Genomic DNA, 18788 nt, shown 5'->3' with positions numbered 1-18788 from the left:
AAAAATACTGAATTAAAAAATTGTAAAAAACAAAGAAATTACATTTTGATAATTTTTGAACTGCCTTATATAATATAATGTATTGACACAGTTCTCAGTCCTAAGAGATATGAGCCAGGTAAAGAGTGAAGACAGAATCCTCAGTTTTAGGGAAGCAAACTTTCAGCTCTTCAAGAAGCTCATCAATAGGACCCCCCTGAGAAAATGCCCTTGTGGACAAGGGAGCAGAACAGAGCTGACAGAACTTTAAGGACATAAAGGGCAAAAGCTCCTGAACCCCAGGCATAAGAAATCAGGAGAAGAAGGCAATGACAGAGTCAACCTACTGGTAAAACTAAGGGGCAAGATGAAAACATATGGGTAGTGCATTTCACAATGTGGAAGTGCAAACAGGTATTCTGGGAAGAGTATAGGGATGCAGTCCAAGGCAGGTATCAAGGTATGGCTGGAGCTGAGCATGCCTTGGTAAAGGACACAAGAAGTAATAAGGGCTTTACAGCCAGGATAGAAAGGTCAGGGGAATGGAGTTCTCCCACAACAGAGGTGACTGACAAACTGGTAAGAAAGAATGAGGAAAAAGCTGAGGTATTCAACAACTTTTTGCCTTAGTCTTCTTCTTCTGACAGTCTCTTTTCTCACACCTCTTGAGTGGATGGACCACAAGAAAGACAGCAACTGTAAGAGAAGATCAGGTTCATGACCACCTGAGGAATTTACATAAACCTTCAGGACCTGACAAAATGCATCCCGGAGTCCTGAAACTGATAGTGTTGCCAATTTGCTCTCCATGATACTTAAAAAGTCATGGCAGTCAGGGCAAGTCCCAGGCGACTGGAAAAGTGAAACATGGTACCCATCTTCAAGAAAGGTAGGAAGGATGAACTACTGACCTGTCAGCCTCACCTCTGTGCCTGGAAGGATGATGGTACAGATCCTGCTAGAGTCTGTGCTAAGCCACATGGAGGACAGGCCTCCACGGGACAGCCCGCATGGCTGCAGGAAGGGCAAGTCCCATCTCATCAGCCCAAAGGCCTTCTAAAACAAAGTGACTGCATGTGGACAAGGGAAAGGTTACAGATGTTCTCTATCTAGACTTCTGTAAAGCCTTTGACACAGTCCCCCAAAACATCCTTCTCTCCAAACTGGAGGGATGGATTTCACAGGCGGGCCACTCACAGCACAGTGAATTTGCTATATGGTCACATTCAGAGAACCAGTCAATCCCTCAAAATCTGGACATAGATCAGTGATCAGTGGTGTCCCTTGGGGTCTGTATGGGGACCAGCACTGATTAATATCTTCACCAATGATACAGTGGGACCAAGTGCACCCTTGGCAAATTTGCAGACAACACCCAGCTGAGTGGTGCAGCTGACATGCCTGAGGGACAGGATCTCATCCAGAAGGACCTGAACAAGCTCTGGGAGACAGCCCAGAGGAATCTCACAAGTTTCAATGAGACCAAGTGCAGGGTACTGCAGCTGGGTCAGAGCAGGCCTGGTACCAGCACAGGCTGGGCATGAACAGATCCCAGCAGCCCTGCCCAGAAGGAATTGGGGGTGCTGGTGGCTGAGAGGCTGGACATGCCCCAGCCATGGGCACTGCCAGCCCAGAGAGCCACACGTGTCCTGGGCTGCATCCAGAGCAGTAATTGTTTCCTACATTTTATGTATCTCATGCTCCTTTGAAAGGCTGGGGCTTTAGGAGCAATCCTGTTCTTAAACTTAATCAGAACCACATGGAGGTCAGTGTGATGGCCCATCCAACTGAAGCAGAACTGGAAAGTATATTAAAAGTTAACTAAGAAATTACTTCATATGTAACCTACAGAGTTTAAAAAGCCATTTTAATGTTAGAGTCTTGGTCAATTAAATGATTCACACTACCTTCAATATTTCTACAAATCAGATTTCTGAAGTTTGCAACTACAAAGAAACAAAAGGTGTAACATGCAAACAACCTCAGACAAGTGAAAAAAATAGAAAGTGAGACAAAACCTCTATTTCTATACCTTTCCTCCTGTTGCCTATTTCTGATGGGGAGACTACGGAAGAGCCAAACCCCGTAGTTTCATTTACATTAAGTGTTGTAATCTCTATTCCATAATGTAAATCTGGACTTTGTACGATTTTTGCTTTAAATACTATTGAAATTACAGAGGCAGTAACAGCTAACATTAGTAAAGAGCAAAGAATGGCAACCACAAGCAAGAGTGATTCAACAATTTAAACCCTCACAGGTATTTAGCAGACATGACACCACCACATATCATTTAATGTGTATTATGTTATTTAAAAATGAAGTAATGTATACAAGCAGGAGACAAGTCTACTTAGTAATTAATAGGTAATTCTTAATAGTCATACACAATTAATAGGTAATGCTTAATAGGCGTGCACAATTAATAGGTAGTGCTTAATAGGTCTACACCGTTTTGAATGAAAACCGCAATCAGTTGTCAGTATCCACAAAACAAGCAGACAGCTAGTGCTTGGTTTACTTGGGCCTTTTTTAGCTTTTTGTGTGAATTTTGCGTACGTGAAAGGGAATTAAATAGCACTTACTAGTGCCAGACACAATATGAGCAAACATTAGACACAGCATCAATATACAGCTTGTATATGCATCTCACTTTTGACCTCCAACATTCTTGCTGAAAGTCTAGATCACAGAACAGGACTTCAGAGCCCTTTGTCTGAGTGATTTAAGCTCATGGTTCTGAGTCACAGTAAACAGACACCCCTGCCAATAATACTGGTAAAGGATCACATTTGGGGAAAATTTCTCCCCTGTGATCTTCACAGCATAAATAATGCTTACTCTGTACAAGTTCCAAGTGCAGAACTCCCACTGAGGTTTCATTAAAAAAAAAAGAGTACAGAATACACAACAGAGATCTACACTGTGGATAGAAGACTTGCAGCATGAATTGGAGAATAACTTTGCCCTTAATTTGAACTCATGTTCTTCCCTTGTTCCCCACATTGCATCTGAAAGATCCATGTGTAGCTGTGTTTTCTGGTCATGCTGCAAATATGAATGAAGAACAATTGCACCCCCTCTGATGACTCATATGAAACATGTATTTCCAACAAAATGAACCAAAATCATTAGGTAAGACCAGCTGATGAAGAAACATCAGTTCTATACTTCACTGTGCTGATGTTTACTCACAGTGGGAAGAATAACCTTGAACATTCAATTTTCAATGGCAGAAATGCCACTTTTTCTTCAAGAGTGCTGACACATTATTGTATTTTCAGTGCTTGATACAGATTTATTTGCGTATGTGTGATGGAAGCACTACTGAGAGCTGTTCAATTAGAGGGACAATAAAAAGCTACACCTTCTAATATAAAATTCTGTTAATGCAATTCTTATTGTACTTTAAATACAACCATACGGGTTTTATTTTCCATCAAGGGTACATAATACCTTTCCTGCATCAGAGCACTGTTTACTGAACAACTTAGCTGAGCATTTACAGAGAAACTTTTATCGAGCTGTGATCGTATAAATCAACCTCTATGGTTTTTTGCAACTCACCAAAACTGCCTCCTTATTCTCCTGACATTACCAAAACTGGAGGGGAAAAATAAAATTGATCTCATGGGAAAAGAAATTGATGTACACAAGCTTCCACTACTTACAGATTTAGGCCTACAAAAGGATAATTTTTTTGATCCCATTGAATCATTTTTTTTTATTTTTTGCTTCTTAGTACTTAGAAATACTTAGTGCTTCTTAGTCTTCATGATAACAGCAATCCTAGCACAGTCAGCTTCAGTCAAGTGCTTTCATTGTGAGCAGTCTTAGTAAACAGGTCTCAGTAGCTACAGACCCTGTTGTGTCAAGGTCTACACCAGCACACACCATCACTAGACATGACAGAAACACAGAAGGAAATTTTAATCCAAAACCAACAGGAATAACCTGACAAACTGTCTGCAGTTTGTCTGCAGTTTCATATGTCTGCAGTGAGCAAGTCAGACAAGACACTGTCAGGAAAACTGTGGATTTGTCCCACTGACAGGAGAAGTGACCACTTTTTGGGTGTAGAAAAATTCTGACAAAAAGACTAAAGACTTCACAAACACTATTATGGAGAACAAAACTAGTATAGTTTAGTTTAATAGTAATCATTTAAGGCAACCGTTTGGGAGCTGTGGGAAATTATTAAACATTATTGTTAATACACAATACGAGCTGTTTTCAGCATTCATCTCATTCTGAAGACGAAATTACTAGCATAGCAATTAACATGCTTAAGTCAAAGTTTTATGCAAAACTGGGCTGTTTGCAAAATTCTGGGCAAAATTCACTTCCAAGTTTCATTTACAAATGAACTTCACTTCAAGCACTGGCATCTGCTAAAAACAGGAAGAAAAATTCAAGATTGAACTTATGATGGATTTTTTAACCATGAAGACAAAAAAGAAGCTAATATCTCTGATATGAAGTTCCTCTTTGTTCAGGAACTTGGCTTTGGAGTGTTAGGTTTTGCATGGAAAAATCTGGGAGGGTTGGGAGGGATTAATGCTAGATGGAATGGAAGATAAACAAACATTTCCTACAAAACATTCTGGGTTTTCAAAGGATTTTAAAAGGGGAGGGGCGGAGGGAGTCAATATATTGTCAGTCAACATCTTTCAGTATTGATTTTAAATCCATTCCCACCATAATATTTCCACCTTTGATAACATATTCTCAAAAATGTAGTCTCATTATTATTGTCTTCATCATATGACAGAGAATGTGTTTTTTAATTTCTAAATTATCACTCATACTTTAAAATGGAAAAAGCCTGAAAACAAAAATAGAAGTCGGCACTGGAGTACAAAACACCAATCACATGCACCTTTCACTGTCACTGACATGTAACAATTCTAACTGATGCAAATACAGGGAACTGTCAGAACCTCTTCCTGATAAAAATAAGATTAAATAAACAAGAAACAAAAACAACAAAAAAAATTGAGTAGATTAACTCAAATAACTAGTGTGTTGAAGGTGCTTGCAGCTAAGGCGCCTGTGCTTTTTTCCACTTAGGATGGAGCAGATGCTGAGGCAGTAGATGGCTAGGCATGTTACTCACTGAAAACACACCAGACCTCTCAGAAACCTCTGAAAGAACAATTAAAACAAATCTTCAGATCTGCAATGAAAAAATCTGGGAGTACAACCTTCAAATTAGCACCTCAGACATCACAGACACAGAATAACTACTCCAGTCAATTGACTTGGCCAATCTGTAGGCTCTCTGAAGTCCCTTATAAGCAAAAGTGAAGGAGCAGGAGTTCATTTTTGAACAGAGATATCAAGAAGATAAGAAAACTCCCTTAAGGAATCAGTGAAAGTCAGATTCTTGCCTTAAAGAAGGCATTGGAAAAAGAAAATCCCAGTATTTCATTAGTCAAAAGCCACAATATGTGGGCTGGAATGAAAGGGAAAAAAAAAAAAAAGAAAGGAAAAAAAGGGTAATATGAAATTTTGTGGGGGAAAAAAACCTAGGGTTATGATAGAGACTGTATAAACATCAGTAAGTATGTCCAAAAGAATCTGTGCTCTTATTAATCATAATTCTACAATGATAAAAATACCATCTTTTGGAGTGAAAACAGTCATCACTGTCACATGCTCCATTATGGAAAGGATTTATGTGGTTTCCTCTTAGCAATGTAAACCAAGGCTTGAAAGGTTCCACGTGTTTTGCTTTTCAAAGCCCTCTTATGGCAACTACCAGGCATTACAGTGCTAATCCACATTCAAAAACAGCAAGAAATACTGGAAGAAATGACTGTTGCTCCACAGTGTTTCAGCATAACTAAGAGCTGAAAGTTTGATAAAGCAAAGAATAGCAGCTTTAATACAGAACTGAAACTATGGGTCATATTCCTTTGCTTTAATGTTGGCATGTTCACACCAAAATTTCTTGTAATACCTTGCAGAAACTATAATGAATTGTATTCACAGCAAAACCCTACTTCTTATCTCAAATCACAGTTCTTTTGATGCAAAATTTGGACTCAAAGCCCATGTTAATAGTTCTGAGCCAAATTTGTACCATTTTAATGCTTTTTATGACCTTTATTTTAAATCGAGGCTCTCTTCAGGGACATTGGTAGTTACAGTCTCCTGTAATTGCTAAAAGGAAAAACACACCCTATCTCATTATTTTTGATTTCAAGTGAACAAAAGGCCATGTGCACCCAATCCTGCTGCATTCATTTTTCATCTGTTTTGTTTAAACAAGCAATTACTTTATTTTCATAAATGATCTCATTAGCACAGTTACTTGTATCTGCAGTGTAAAAAATACTCCACAAAAGAAAATTCTACTTCATATCAAACCAGTCAAGACTTTTCAAGCTACTACTTGATACACAAATATACCACCACATGCCATTGAACCTGCTCAACTTTTTCTTATTTACTTGTAGAAATTGCCTTTCTGTTGAAAAAGACACCTCAAAAACAGGGTTGATTTACAGGACATACTGATGGAGTCAGACTTTGCTAATGACCACACATAATGAAATTACATTTTTATCCTGCTATCTCCATCAGGCCACTTTAAAGAGGAACTAAAGTTCTTCTACACAGTTCACAAGACTGTTTCAAAATGTGCAGTATTTCCTTTTGTCAGCTGGAATGTTTTCAGGGCAATTCCTCTTGAGCCATAACAAATAGGAATAAATATGAAAGAATATAATAATAAAAAAAACTACCACAAGATCAAATATTACATCGTATTTTATGGGGATTTTTTACTATGTATCCAGTAAAAAGAAATCTACTGTTTGAGGTCAACACCTCACAGAGAGGTAGTCAGAAGACTATGTTTGTTGCAATGCTACTTGCCATAATACAAAATACAAAATGACCACCTGTAAATTATTCTTTGGGCAGGACTTTTAAAGCACGGAGAGATACAAACATGGAAGTGTGAATTTTGGCCTCAACTAAAAAGCAAATAGCAATGAATCTAGTAAAATGTACCATAAAAGTAGGGCCTTCTTTTTCCTCTACAGACTTTCAACAACACCTTTATCAAAGCACACAGCTAACCAAATAGAGAGTGCATTTCTCTTAGAATGGTCTGGGTTTGAAAGGACCTCTAAAAGTCATCTAGCCAAACCCCCCTACAATGAGCAGACTTCTTCAACTAGATCAGCTTATTTGGTGCCCCATCCAACCTGACCTTGAATGTTTCCAGGGATCCACAACCTCTCTGTGCAACCTGTTGCAGTGTTTCACCAACCTCATTATGAAAAATGTCTTCCTTATATCTAGTCAGAATCTGTTCTACTTCAGTGTAAAATCATCACCCTTTGTCCTATCACAACAGATCTTGTTAAAAACTCTGTCCTCAAATTTTTTATAAGTCTACTGTCTTCAGAGCCTTCTCTTCTCCTGGAGAACTCCAACTGTCTGTCCTAATAGCGAAGGTGCTCCAGCTCTCTGATAATTTCTGTGGCCTCCTCTGGACTCCCTCCAGCAGGTCCCTGTCCTTGCTGTGCTGTGCCCCCAGAGCTGATGCAGCCCTGCAGGTGGGGTCTCAGCAGAGCAGAGCAGAGGGGCAGAATCCCCTCCCTGCCCTGCTGCCCACCCTGCTCTGGATGCAGCCCAGGACACGTGTGGCTCTCTGGGCTGGCAGTGCCCGTGGCTGGGGCATGTCCAGCCTCTCAGCCACCCCCAAATTCCTCTGAGCAAGTATGATGATTCTGTGTCTTTAACAGTGTTCATTAAACTTATGGATAAACTTTATCATTCCCTAGATTCTCCCTTGCAGACTTCATTGAATTCCTTAAATTGGTTCTTAATCCCACAAACTGGGAAGAACTTTCTTGGAAAGAGTTCTTGATAATAAAGAAAGGTGTGTGTGCCCTGCTGCGTCCCACTAAGCTAAAAAAGGGTCTCCCAATGCCAGAACAGCACTTGGGGCAGGAAGAGGCACTTTTCCAAGCAGACATGTCCTCAAGACCTGAAGGTACATCATACTATAATCATAGGCTCATATTATAGCTACCAGTGCACAGCAGGACTCCCAATTCCAAAGGACCTGGAAGCTGTGCAGGGAGATCTGACACAGCAGAGCTCTCTGCAAGAGCTGCTCAACTGTAGAACCTCGCATGTCTCTTTTCAACCATATTCTAATGTTTGTTCTGAAACACGCCACCTGAAAAAGCACTAACAAAATACAGACAAACCAAATAATTTGAAAAGATTTTTCCTTTTTCTGGTCTTTTAAAAATGTTTTATGGTTTTAACACTTGGTTTTTGAAACTGAGTTCTTATTGCATGCAATGTTTTATGCCTGTAAAGAATAACTGCGTGAAGTAAAGAGAGAACACTGAAAAGACCCAAATCACTGGCCCCTGTGCTGCTTGATTTAAGTCCAATTTCCATGCATTTTGATCACATTAAATTTAACTCCTGGAAGTTTAAACTGTCAATTAACTCAAAATAAGTCCCATTAGATAGAGTAGGCACTTGATTCTCCTGATTGTTTGACTGTTGTTAAAATATACCTGCAACTGATTGCAAAATAATCACTGTTGAAAAACAGGGTACACTGTCACAATTCAGAAAAAAGAAATGCTTAATAAATGAAAAAAACAAATTCGTTTCTTTTTAATTCACTCACACCTTGTAATTCTAGCTCAGATGTCTTTAAGTTTTTAGTTTTATTCCACAACGTACTGAATAAACATTTCTGAAATAACTCTTCCGAGCTCCAGTCTCAGCAAAGACTGGATTTTTTCCATATGGAATAAATACTGGTATAGTTTTCCATATGTCTTTGCTCATTTTCAGTTCCAAATATAAAAACATTGCAAACAGAAATAGGCGTAGATGAGTTATCAAATCTTGATGGAGCAAAATCTGGTCACAAATATAACATCATAAGGCAAACAGGTTTGGACTCAAAATTAAACTCCAAGATCCTGAGTGCTATAGGAAGCAGTTGCTGAATTCAAAACACATAAGTGCATTTTCATCAAACTTTGGTTGGTTCTTTTTTTGTTTTGCTTGTCTGTTTGTTTCAGTTGTTTTTGTAGTATTTGAAGTGTTCACAGAAAATTAATTTGCCATTATGACAGCCCTAATATGTAAAGTGTGGACAAAAGAACAACTGTATGCATTGAAAGGCTACTTCCCATTTCCAACCAAACAAGAGTAAATATGTTCCTGAAACCCAGCCAAGCAGCTGTATTTCAAAAAAGTTCTGTTTCTTTCTTAATTTGGAAACAAAGGAGACTGCTTTGCAATGTATTATTTACATTACTCTAATAACCTAGAAACCAGATCATGTGCCTGTACATACAAAAACTTAGATTGTAATTTGGCTGACTAGACTGCTCATCACATTTTCAACTGTTTTATTAACAGACCTTTGTTTCATGGGACTAAGATGCCAGTGAAATACTTCAAAAACGACAAAAACTACATGACACCTTAAAGTGAGGGGAAAAAACAGTTTTAGCTTCAAACTGCTTGCTGTCTGGCTGTTTGTGCTTCATGAAACACGCGGCAATACACAGACAGGACAGACTGCTTCAGAAGAAATAGACAGCTCTCAGTAAGGATTTAATTCTGACAGATCCTCAGTAACTACAGTGTCAAGTATGATGCTTCTAACTCCACTGCACTCCTCAGATTTTATAAAGGTATTTTTACACCACCAGGAGCATCCCCCATGCGCACAGACACTACTTCGGAGTTGTTTTTGTCAAGCTTGAGAAAGCCCTAAGAGAAGGGAGAGAATCTGCTGTTTCATGTAAACTCCTGCTCAACTTTCATCACTCTGATGTCATTAGAAGATATCCAGAGGAAAGACAGAGGGGCCAGATCTCTCTGTAATCAGCTTGTTAGGAAAGTTATTACGGAAAGAATACTTGAAGGAACTTACCAGTAGAGAAAACAAAAACTGTGTTGTCCCAAAGACCGTATGCTTTCAGAGCATCAGTAAGATTTCCTACCGCTTCGTCCATAAGAGTCACCATTCCTGCATAATGGCGCCTTTTCACATCTTTTATGGAAGAATATGGTTTCAAGTATTCTTCAGGGACCTCAAGAGGTTCATGCACAGACTGAAAGGCGAGATAGAGAAAGAGGGGCTGGGGTGGAAGGGATAAAATGGAAATTAGTTGAACATAAAGTACTAAGTGCAAAAGTTACTGCAGCAAAAGCAGACATCTTTCATCAACTGTGCAGGTAGGGCCTTTTGATTTCTTCTACAACTTCTACATCTTCCATTCTTTGCACATAAACTAAGAAAGCTTTGAAAAATTACTTTTGGAAAGCTGTGCAAAAACATCAGGTCTATCTTTTCTTCATAACATAATTGTTAACAATTTCTTTCTATTAAACTTCTCAACTTAAGCTTTCCTTCTCTGTTTAGAAGTGCAAACTACTTGCTCAACCATTTCTAAAAATGTATTAATTGTATTAAAATAGAAGAAATGGAGAAGGGTAGCAGGCCAGGACCATGAAGACAAAGCCGATTTTGGAAGCAGGTGAATTTTACCACTGCCACTTCTCACATTTAGCTCTATGCACCTATTGAATAGCCCTGAACTGCAGCTCAAACACAGCTCTCTCTATTAATATTTCATCAATGTTTTAGAAACATTCTTTAATGCTGAAGTTTTCTGTACCTTCTCGGTTTTGTGATTTGCTATAAGATCTATAGCTCTTTCTGTGAATAAATTTGTGGAGTACACATTTTTAAATCCAGTTGCAACTTCTTCTCCATCTCGAAAGTCCAGAGCACAGCGCGTCACATTCTTTGCTTTGATGAGGACACAGTGGTCATGAGTATAATAATCCTCACTGCCCAGGAGATAGCCTACGACAGGAAAAGATGTCAAATGAGCAGGCCAACACCGTGTCACATAAACACATACATCAGGAGGAGAAAAAAGTCAAACACAAATGTCAAAACATTAGTGGTTTCGAGCTAAAACACTAATTCAACCCTGGACCACCTACTATGAGACCCCTGACACGTCTAAGTAGTTCCACATTTAATACCTCATAGGCTTTTCATTGCTAATGCCAGCATTACTTTCAAAAGAAATTAAATACTTTGAAAGCAGTTTAATGACCTTTTATTTGTACTTTGATGTCCATGAGCACTAAACTAATGCACTAGGAGCCAAGGCAGTGATCTAGCTGTGAACTAGTCTGATTCTTAGTGGTATGATTTCTATGTTTGTATTTTGATGTAGGCTTCCACCTCTATTGGAAAGTTTGGAATTTTAAAATCCATTTATTCAAAAACATCCAAGCATGAATCATCTGTGTCTGCTGTAATGCAATTTCTGATCCACTGCTGACACCAGCTGGTCATGAAAAGACACTATCACTTAGAGATATCCAAAAGAAATTAAGTAAAAATCCTGCATGTATGGATTTGCTCCTACCTAGGGCTAGCCTGTTAGGCATGGAGTGCCCTTGTGTTTTAGCAGGCACAAAAAAAACTTTTCAAAATCATTTGAATCTCAAAAATTACATTTGAAATGAGATTTTAGATTTCTCCCCCAATATCCTGAAAAAAATGGATGAATCTGAAAAAAATACAGTCCTGTGTTCCGCAAAAAAAAAGATCTTGGGACAAAAATCCAAGACTGAAGAAATTTACTTGAACTAGCAGCTGCAGCTAGTAATTTCTGCAAAAACAAATGTACAGAAAAAAATAAAGTGATTTTAAATAAAATATAAATGTCTATGATATTTTTAGGAGAATAAAATGGTTAGTTTTTCAAAAGGTGAAGTGATTTTATAGGCAGATTGCTTACATCAATGTACTCAGAGGCACATGTTCCATTTTTTCCATTTTGAATGCCCACTGGGCGAGAGTGCATCAAGTGTGCCACAGAATCAAACATCCCTAATCATAATGGATGCCTGCTGGAATCACATGAACATTACAGGATATTAAACCACTATATCCTCGGAAAAATAATGTCACATTGGGCACCCAAAAACAATACACAGAGCCAGCCTATCCTCAGGCTCCTGCATTAAAAGCCTGCTCAGTCCCAGGGTGAGATTTCAAAACGAACAGCAGCCTATCTGCACCCATGCCACCAAGGAGATCCCAAGCTCCTGTGGAGGGATGGGAGAAAGCACAAATGCTTAAGCAATGAGAGCCATTATATCCCAATCCACATATATTAGCTTAATTCAGTTGTGAAACCATGGCCCTGAGCTCCCCAAAGAGTGAAAAGAAGTAAACCACCTAAGGGGACAGTTTTTCCCACCTCATGTTTGGATGAACATAATTTATTAAAGGCACACACAGAGCACAGTCACATTCTTCATTTAAGCTGCAGGTTAGACAAGAGCAACACAGGCTTCTGCATTGAAATTTACTATTTTGAAATTCATCATTCAAGGAAAGTGTCTCAAAAACAACCAAGTGGAGATGGACCTCTTTGAGCTCAGTGCTGTGCAGAATGATGCAGAATGAGACATTTGATAGCCCAAGTCATATACCATCCGTGACACTTGTGCAAAACTAATAAATTGATACTGGGACAGGAGCCCAAACCACACTTGGAACAATAAACAATGCATAGCTATAAGTTGCTTTGCAAGTAATGCACGCAGACAATCTATTGTTTAGTCTGAGAGCTTCACTTCCTGAGTTTTTGGATACTACTTTATAGAGGCTTTCACACCATCTCATCACCAGCTCTGGAAAACCAAAGCTACACAAACTGGCTGTAACCCCCCCTTCCCTATTCCCCTGTGCTGCTGTAGGTAGGAGACAGAGAATTCAGAGCAAAAAGTTAACTGTGGGAAGGAGGGAGGAGTGAGGGAAAATGGAAAGAGAGAAATGCTTTACTTGGAGCCACACAGTAATTCTGATACTTTCTTCAGTAAGTTGTAAAGCCTGAGCATACATTTAAGGCATTATCATTTTTTAAGCAGTGGTACTTTGGAAATACGCATACCCAGATATGCGTATTTCCATATTTCCAGTATGCTTTACTTATAAATCAGCAGTAAATCCGCCGCTGTTACAAGAATGGGACAGTTTCTCATCCTTTTCAACACTGCATTTACTGCCCATACTAAATCAAACTATTACCAAAGTAAGTGTCAAATCCTCTGCGAGTTGGAAGGCATTCTTTTCTGTACATCCCCAAATGCCACTTCCCCACCATGTGAGTAACATATCCCGCCTCTTGAAGTAGCTCTGGGAGGAGTTTCTCATCCAGTGGCAGACAACTGGGCTGGCATGGCCAAATTATCTGGTGTTGTAAACCTGTGTGGATCTTGCAGAGAAAAGAAGTGTGAGATATCCCTTACAATGCAGCCCACATGTTAATTTATAAGCAGGGCAAAAAAGAAGCACAGCTGCATTAGAGATTAGGATTATTTTTAGGGGTTCTTCATTTTACCAATGTAGCACTGAAGATGATGAGGAAGCTGCAGGTGGAGGGTAGGGGTTGCATGGAGGAAAACAAGAAAATAGCTCTGCAAGAGTTAATATCTTCCCAGGCATAAATCAAGCACTTTAATCAGCAATTTAAAAAACAACAAAACAAACAAACACACACAAAGCCTTTTATGCTTTTAGCTAGAAATCTAAGAGGCAAGAATTATCATAATGGTCTGTTTGAAGGCTAGGGACATCTCAAGATGGAGTGAGAGATTTTAAATGGGATTGAAATGGGCAAAAATGCACATGGCAGGTGAATCTATCAAGCTTTTGCCTGTATCAGAGAACAGTCACTGGAGGAAAGGTCGATAAAAGAAAACTATTTTTCTATTACTCTTCTAAATGGCCATTAATATACGTACTTGCATATTTATTTGCATGCTTCAAATGAGTACAAGCACTATAGAAAGCATTTGGGTGGGGAAAACTTCACACTGACTAGATCTGACATTCAATAGTTCTACTAAAGTTTCCAGTCTTACTAAGTGATGAATTTTGTATTTGTTTACAAAACCATCACTGATAACAATAGTTTGAGTAGTATATCACATCTGATACAAGGAACCTCCTCAGTTAATGATACTATAAACTGTTTTGTCAACTCTGTCTTCTCCACAATCAAAAAGGCACTTCCCTGAACCTAGACCTGCAAACATACATATACAACTACATATATCTTGTTTATATATTAAACATTTCTAGCAGTCTACACGCTAGAATCTATGCGTGTATCAAAGCACAAAGTCTCCAAGATCCCCTGGAGCAGCTAACATCAGATTTTATGACTTCACTAAGCAAACCAGTGTAGCAAGCTGCAAGATTAACGTTCAAAGCGTTGCTTTGAAATTTAGCAACTCTCTGAACTGACTTTTGAAACAAATAAGCCATGAACTTAGGCAAGTGGGTAAGGCCCTTTTCTAAAGGGCCTACTACTTCCTCATTTTCTTTGAACAAGGAGGTTCCAAAAATTAAATTATAGTGTAGCTTTTCTATTATACATATAAAACATTTAAAATATTTTAAAATGCTTTATTACAGAAAGTATTAATATACCAAATGCACAAACTAGCAAAGCATTGTAACTTCTTGCACTGTATCTGGAAAATGAGAAAAAGGAGAAGGAGGCAATAATAATATAAAAATATCTATAGCTATCTTAGACCAATACCATTGCTTTTCTTTCAGACGGATTGCAAGGTCACTACCAAAATTTCATCTCCAGATTTAGGTTACTTTCCCAAGTTTCTAAGCAACTGTTAATCATATCCATGCATAAAACAATTTTTAAAAGATCCCACATATTTGCTGCATAATAACTGCTGCATTGAATGTCTCCTCTATTAAAAAAAATAAAATTAATTTTCTAATATAATTTTTATCAATTGCAAAGTGGTCAACATGAAGATTATTAAATTATCAAGACACATTATGGGATGAACTTAAATCCAGACTGAACTATAGGTGTTTTCAAAGTTCACTTTGAAGATGTGATGCAGCAGTGGCCACTTTCTTAGAAAGCACATTCAGATTATGATATTTTAAAAATATTCACTATGAAAAAAATATTTTAGGTTATTTAATAGAGCAATTCAAGGGTTGGTAAAGATAATGTAAATTGCTTTTTCCTATCATCATTATCCATTCTTCGACTTTTCAGGAAAGAGACAAATGTTGCTTGGAAAGAGTGTACCTAGAACAACATTCCTGCAAGAAGAGACAGCGTCCCCTACTACAGGATGACATTTATTTTCTTTCACTCAGAGCAGTTTATTTGGCAATCACTGTGGTTAACATGGATGTGCATGACTTCTTGAGACAGATGGGAAGTTCTTGAAACACACTTAACCCTTTGAAAGTTTCTTCCCTCTGTCTATGCTGTGTGTCCTTACTTTCTTTCTCACCCCCCACTCCTCAGGTTTTTGCCAAAACTGCAAAAAGAATAGGAAAGGACAGAATGATATCAGTATTATAAAGCCCAAATCTTACACCTGTACAACTTGGGGGGGGAAGATAAAGAAAGGAAAAAAAAAAAAAAACTGGGAAAATCAGGATAATCACTATAAAATCACTATGAACTTATTTAGACACCCAGACTAATGACCACTCTGTGCGCACTCCATCAAGAAGGGCAGAACATCCTGTACCAGATGGAGGTGAATGTATAGCTACTGACGCATTTGGGCGCTGCACTGGAAATATGCAGCAAAAACCGAACAAGTAATGCTCATCTGCTCCTTTCTGCATCTCTACCGGGTTATCCAGTGGAAAAATATCCAAGAGACAGGCGACTAGGGCAAGGATATTTTCCACGACAGCCTGCCGTGCCTGTTAATCCAACCGAAGCATAGTGAGCACCTCGGCTTTTCTGGAACAGAACAATTTGCACCGATTCCATGCTCTAGTTTACTCCCGAGCTCGCAAAGCGAAGTTTGCAGTTTCAGGGCAGCTGTTTCGGCAGCGCAGCGGCATAGAGACCCAGCAAGCCCCAGCGGCACGGGAGCGGCCAGCAGCGAGCAGGGAGCGCCCGGAGCACGCCGCGGGCAGCACGGCCGGGCTGCGAGCGCCCGCCCTACCTGGTAGCGGCCCGACAGGAGCTGGCTGCGGGACGGCGTGCACAGCGGCTGCGTGTAGTAGCGCTCCAGCCGCACGCCGCCCGCGCCCAGCGCGTCCAGCCGCGGCGTGCGGATGGCAGAGCCGTGCCAGCCCACGTCGCCCCAGCCCAGGTCGTCGGCCAGCACCAGCACCAGGTGCGGGGCGGACGAGCGCGCCGCCGCCGGCTGCGGTAGGCACAGGGGCAGGCACAGCGGCAGCAGCCGGCTGAAGCACAGGCACAGCAGCCGGCTAAAGCGCGGGCACAGCGCGCCCAGCCGCGCCATCCCCGGCATCCCCAGCATCCGGAACTGGGCCGCGGGCAGCGCCCCGAGCCAGAGCTCCGCCCGCCGGGCGAGCGGCGCGGCCCACGGGGCGGGGCTCGGGCGGGGCCCGGGCAGGGCCGGGAGAGCGGGGCCGGGCCGGGAGAGCGGGGCCGGGCCGGGAGAGCGGGGCCGGGCCGGGAGAGCGGGGCCGGGCCGGGAGAGCGGGGCCGGGCCGGGAGAGCGGGGCCGGGCCGGGAGAGCGGGGCCGGGCCGGGAGAGCGGGGCCGGGCCGGGAGAGCGGGGCCGGGCCGGGAGAGCGGGGCCGGGCCGGGAGAGCGGGGCCGGGCCGGGAGAGCGGGGCCGGGTCGGGAGAGCGAGGCGGGGCTCGGGCAGGGCCCGGAGAGCTGTGTGAGGCCCAGGCAGGGCCGGGAGAGCTGGGCGGGGCTCGGGCAGCGCTCGGCCGGCGCTGCGGGGGAGCGGGGTTGGCGGCTGCGCGCCTCAAGAGTGGGAACGGTGCAGCTTTGCGCCGATGGCTTTTGGTATTAGCTTAAAAAAGAAATTGTAAAGGTTTTGCCGGTGTTGGCGAAGTCTGCAGCCCGCTGATGCTGGCGGTCCCTTCTAATTTGTCTTGCTTCATCTCCGATATTAAACACCCGGTTCAAACCTCGGAGCGTTTCCCATGGGAACCCGGGAACTATGTGCAGGCTTGTATCTCAAGTCATCTGTTTCTAATGAAATCAGAGGAACATGATGAGGACAGGACAGACTGCATTCTCGTAGTATTATCTAAACTGTTACTTCTTCCTTCATCGGGGCTCATCCGTCTTTTATACAGCTAGGCTACAGAGCTTATTCTGTGTGCAAGCACAGTAAGGCAGGGGCAACACACACACGGCTTTGCTGTCGGCCAATGTGCACGACAGGGAAAAACAAGCTGAAGATGCAGCTGAGGGGAGCGAGGCGGCGATTATTCCTGTTGGAGAAACTCTCCTGTCAGCATCAGCTGCTAGTGCGTACACACACACACACGCACACACACACACACACACACACACACACACGAGAGAGACATGTGTGTCTTCCCTCCCCCTTCAACCCCCACCCCCCTGCAAAATCATAAGCAGCCCGTGCTTTTTTCTCTCCATTTTGTCATTTCAGATGAGAAGCCTGGATCGAGGTCTGGCTGCAAGATGGTGCTTGTGACTGTTACAGTGTAGGAAGGAAGTGAAGTAATGCAGAAATAGCAGTAATGTCAACGGGGCTCTTTCTTCAAACCATGTAATTGTCTAAAGCAATATTGCAATCTACCTTAGTTATAGCCTTGATGTAAAATTTAAGAGAGTGAAAGGACAGAAATAGCTGTCAGCTCTGGTCAGTTTTATTCATCCAGGGAATATATATAAATTTCAGTGTCCAGTGGAACATCAACCATATATTTCCCATTCAGCTAGAAATGTGTATTCCCAATATAGCCATTTGGTAACAGGCAAAAGAACAGTCCACATTAAAATTTTTTCTTCTTGGTTAGAAAGCCAAATATTGAGTATACCAAGTCTCTATAGGGAGAAAGTTCCTGCTTGTTTTAATGAAGTCTAGTGGATAAGCCTATGAAGCTACAAAGCTGGGTTTTTTAAAATCCCATAGGTTTCCTCGCTGCTTTGAAAACAACAGCTCTGATGAGTCATATCAGCTTTTTTCTGCAATGAAAATGTCCTACAATCTACAGCCAGTACTGGAATGAGAAGCAACAGTACTGTCCTAAACCCAGTTTTCTCCAAAGTAAATTCCAGGACCACTGACAAACTGGTGTGTGACTATGAGCAGTATTTTCTTTCTTGAAATGTGATTCATACTGTTTAAAAGCTGCAAAGTTCTGTTTTCTGTTGTTTCTAGTTCAGATCCCATGACCAGTCTCAAATGTCTCACTGAACCATTTCTTTTTCTAACTTCTTCCATGTCCTTACTACAGGTAAAGTTTCATTCAAGTGTTAGCACATTCCCACAGAAACCCTTTTTGTTCACTCCAAGTAAGTTCTTTGAAAAACTGCACAGTGCTGGTGAAACCAGAAATTTTGAAACAAAATTCATGATTTCTATTCACCTTTCATATTTTCAAAGTTATCATGGTGCTCAAATGCAGCTGAATTCATATTTCCTTGCAGAGAAACATCAAGAGTTATGTACTCGTTGTCCTATTCCACTAGAACTGGGTAATCTTGTTGCCCGACCATAGTTAGAACATTACATTGAACTGTCTTAAATATACACTGCAGATACTGCACAGTCAGTCTGAATATTGCCGCCTGTCATATTTTCTAGGATTTTTGGGGTTTTATTAATTTCATTATTAGTTGAGGGAATTGGAACCCCAATCAGAAAAAAACTATTTCTCTCAGACAGTATTCTCTTGAATCAAAAGAATAAATCCAGGAAATCGCCTATGTTTAGTCTCTTATGTTTCAGTTTGTCTTTTCTGA

General features: G+C 40.9%; 1 protein-coding gene across 1 annotated transcript in view; it reads right to left on the bottom strand.

The window, feature by feature from the left end:
• Window positions 1–16347, bottom strand: part of ARSB (arylsulfatase B) — a 61582-nt gene extending 45235 nt beyond the window's left edge. Inside the window, exons 1-4 of the mRNA XM_063180489.1 lie at window positions 16030–16347; window positions 13103–13289; window positions 10662–10852; window positions 9914–10121 (exon numbers count right to left, since the gene is read on the bottom strand). Of these exons, the coding sequence (XP_063036559.1) occupies window positions 9914–10121; window positions 10662–10852; window positions 13103–13289; window positions 16030–16341 (898 nt within the window). The 5' untranslated portion in view covers window positions 16342–16347. The remainder of the gene's footprint in view (window positions 1–9913; window positions 10122–10661; window positions 10853–13102; window positions 13290–16029) is intronic.
• Window positions 16348–18788: the final 2441 nt, after the last annotated feature.

This window comes from Melospiza melodia, chromosome Z (assembly GCF_035770615.1).
Source record: "Melospiza melodia melodia isolate bMelMel2 chromosome Z, bMelMel2.pri, whole genome shotgun sequence".
Taxonomy (NCBI): domain Eukaryota; kingdom Metazoa; phylum Chordata; class Aves; order Passeriformes; family Passerellidae; genus Melospiza; species Melospiza melodia.
This window is presented reverse-complemented; position numbering and strand designations above follow the sequence as displayed.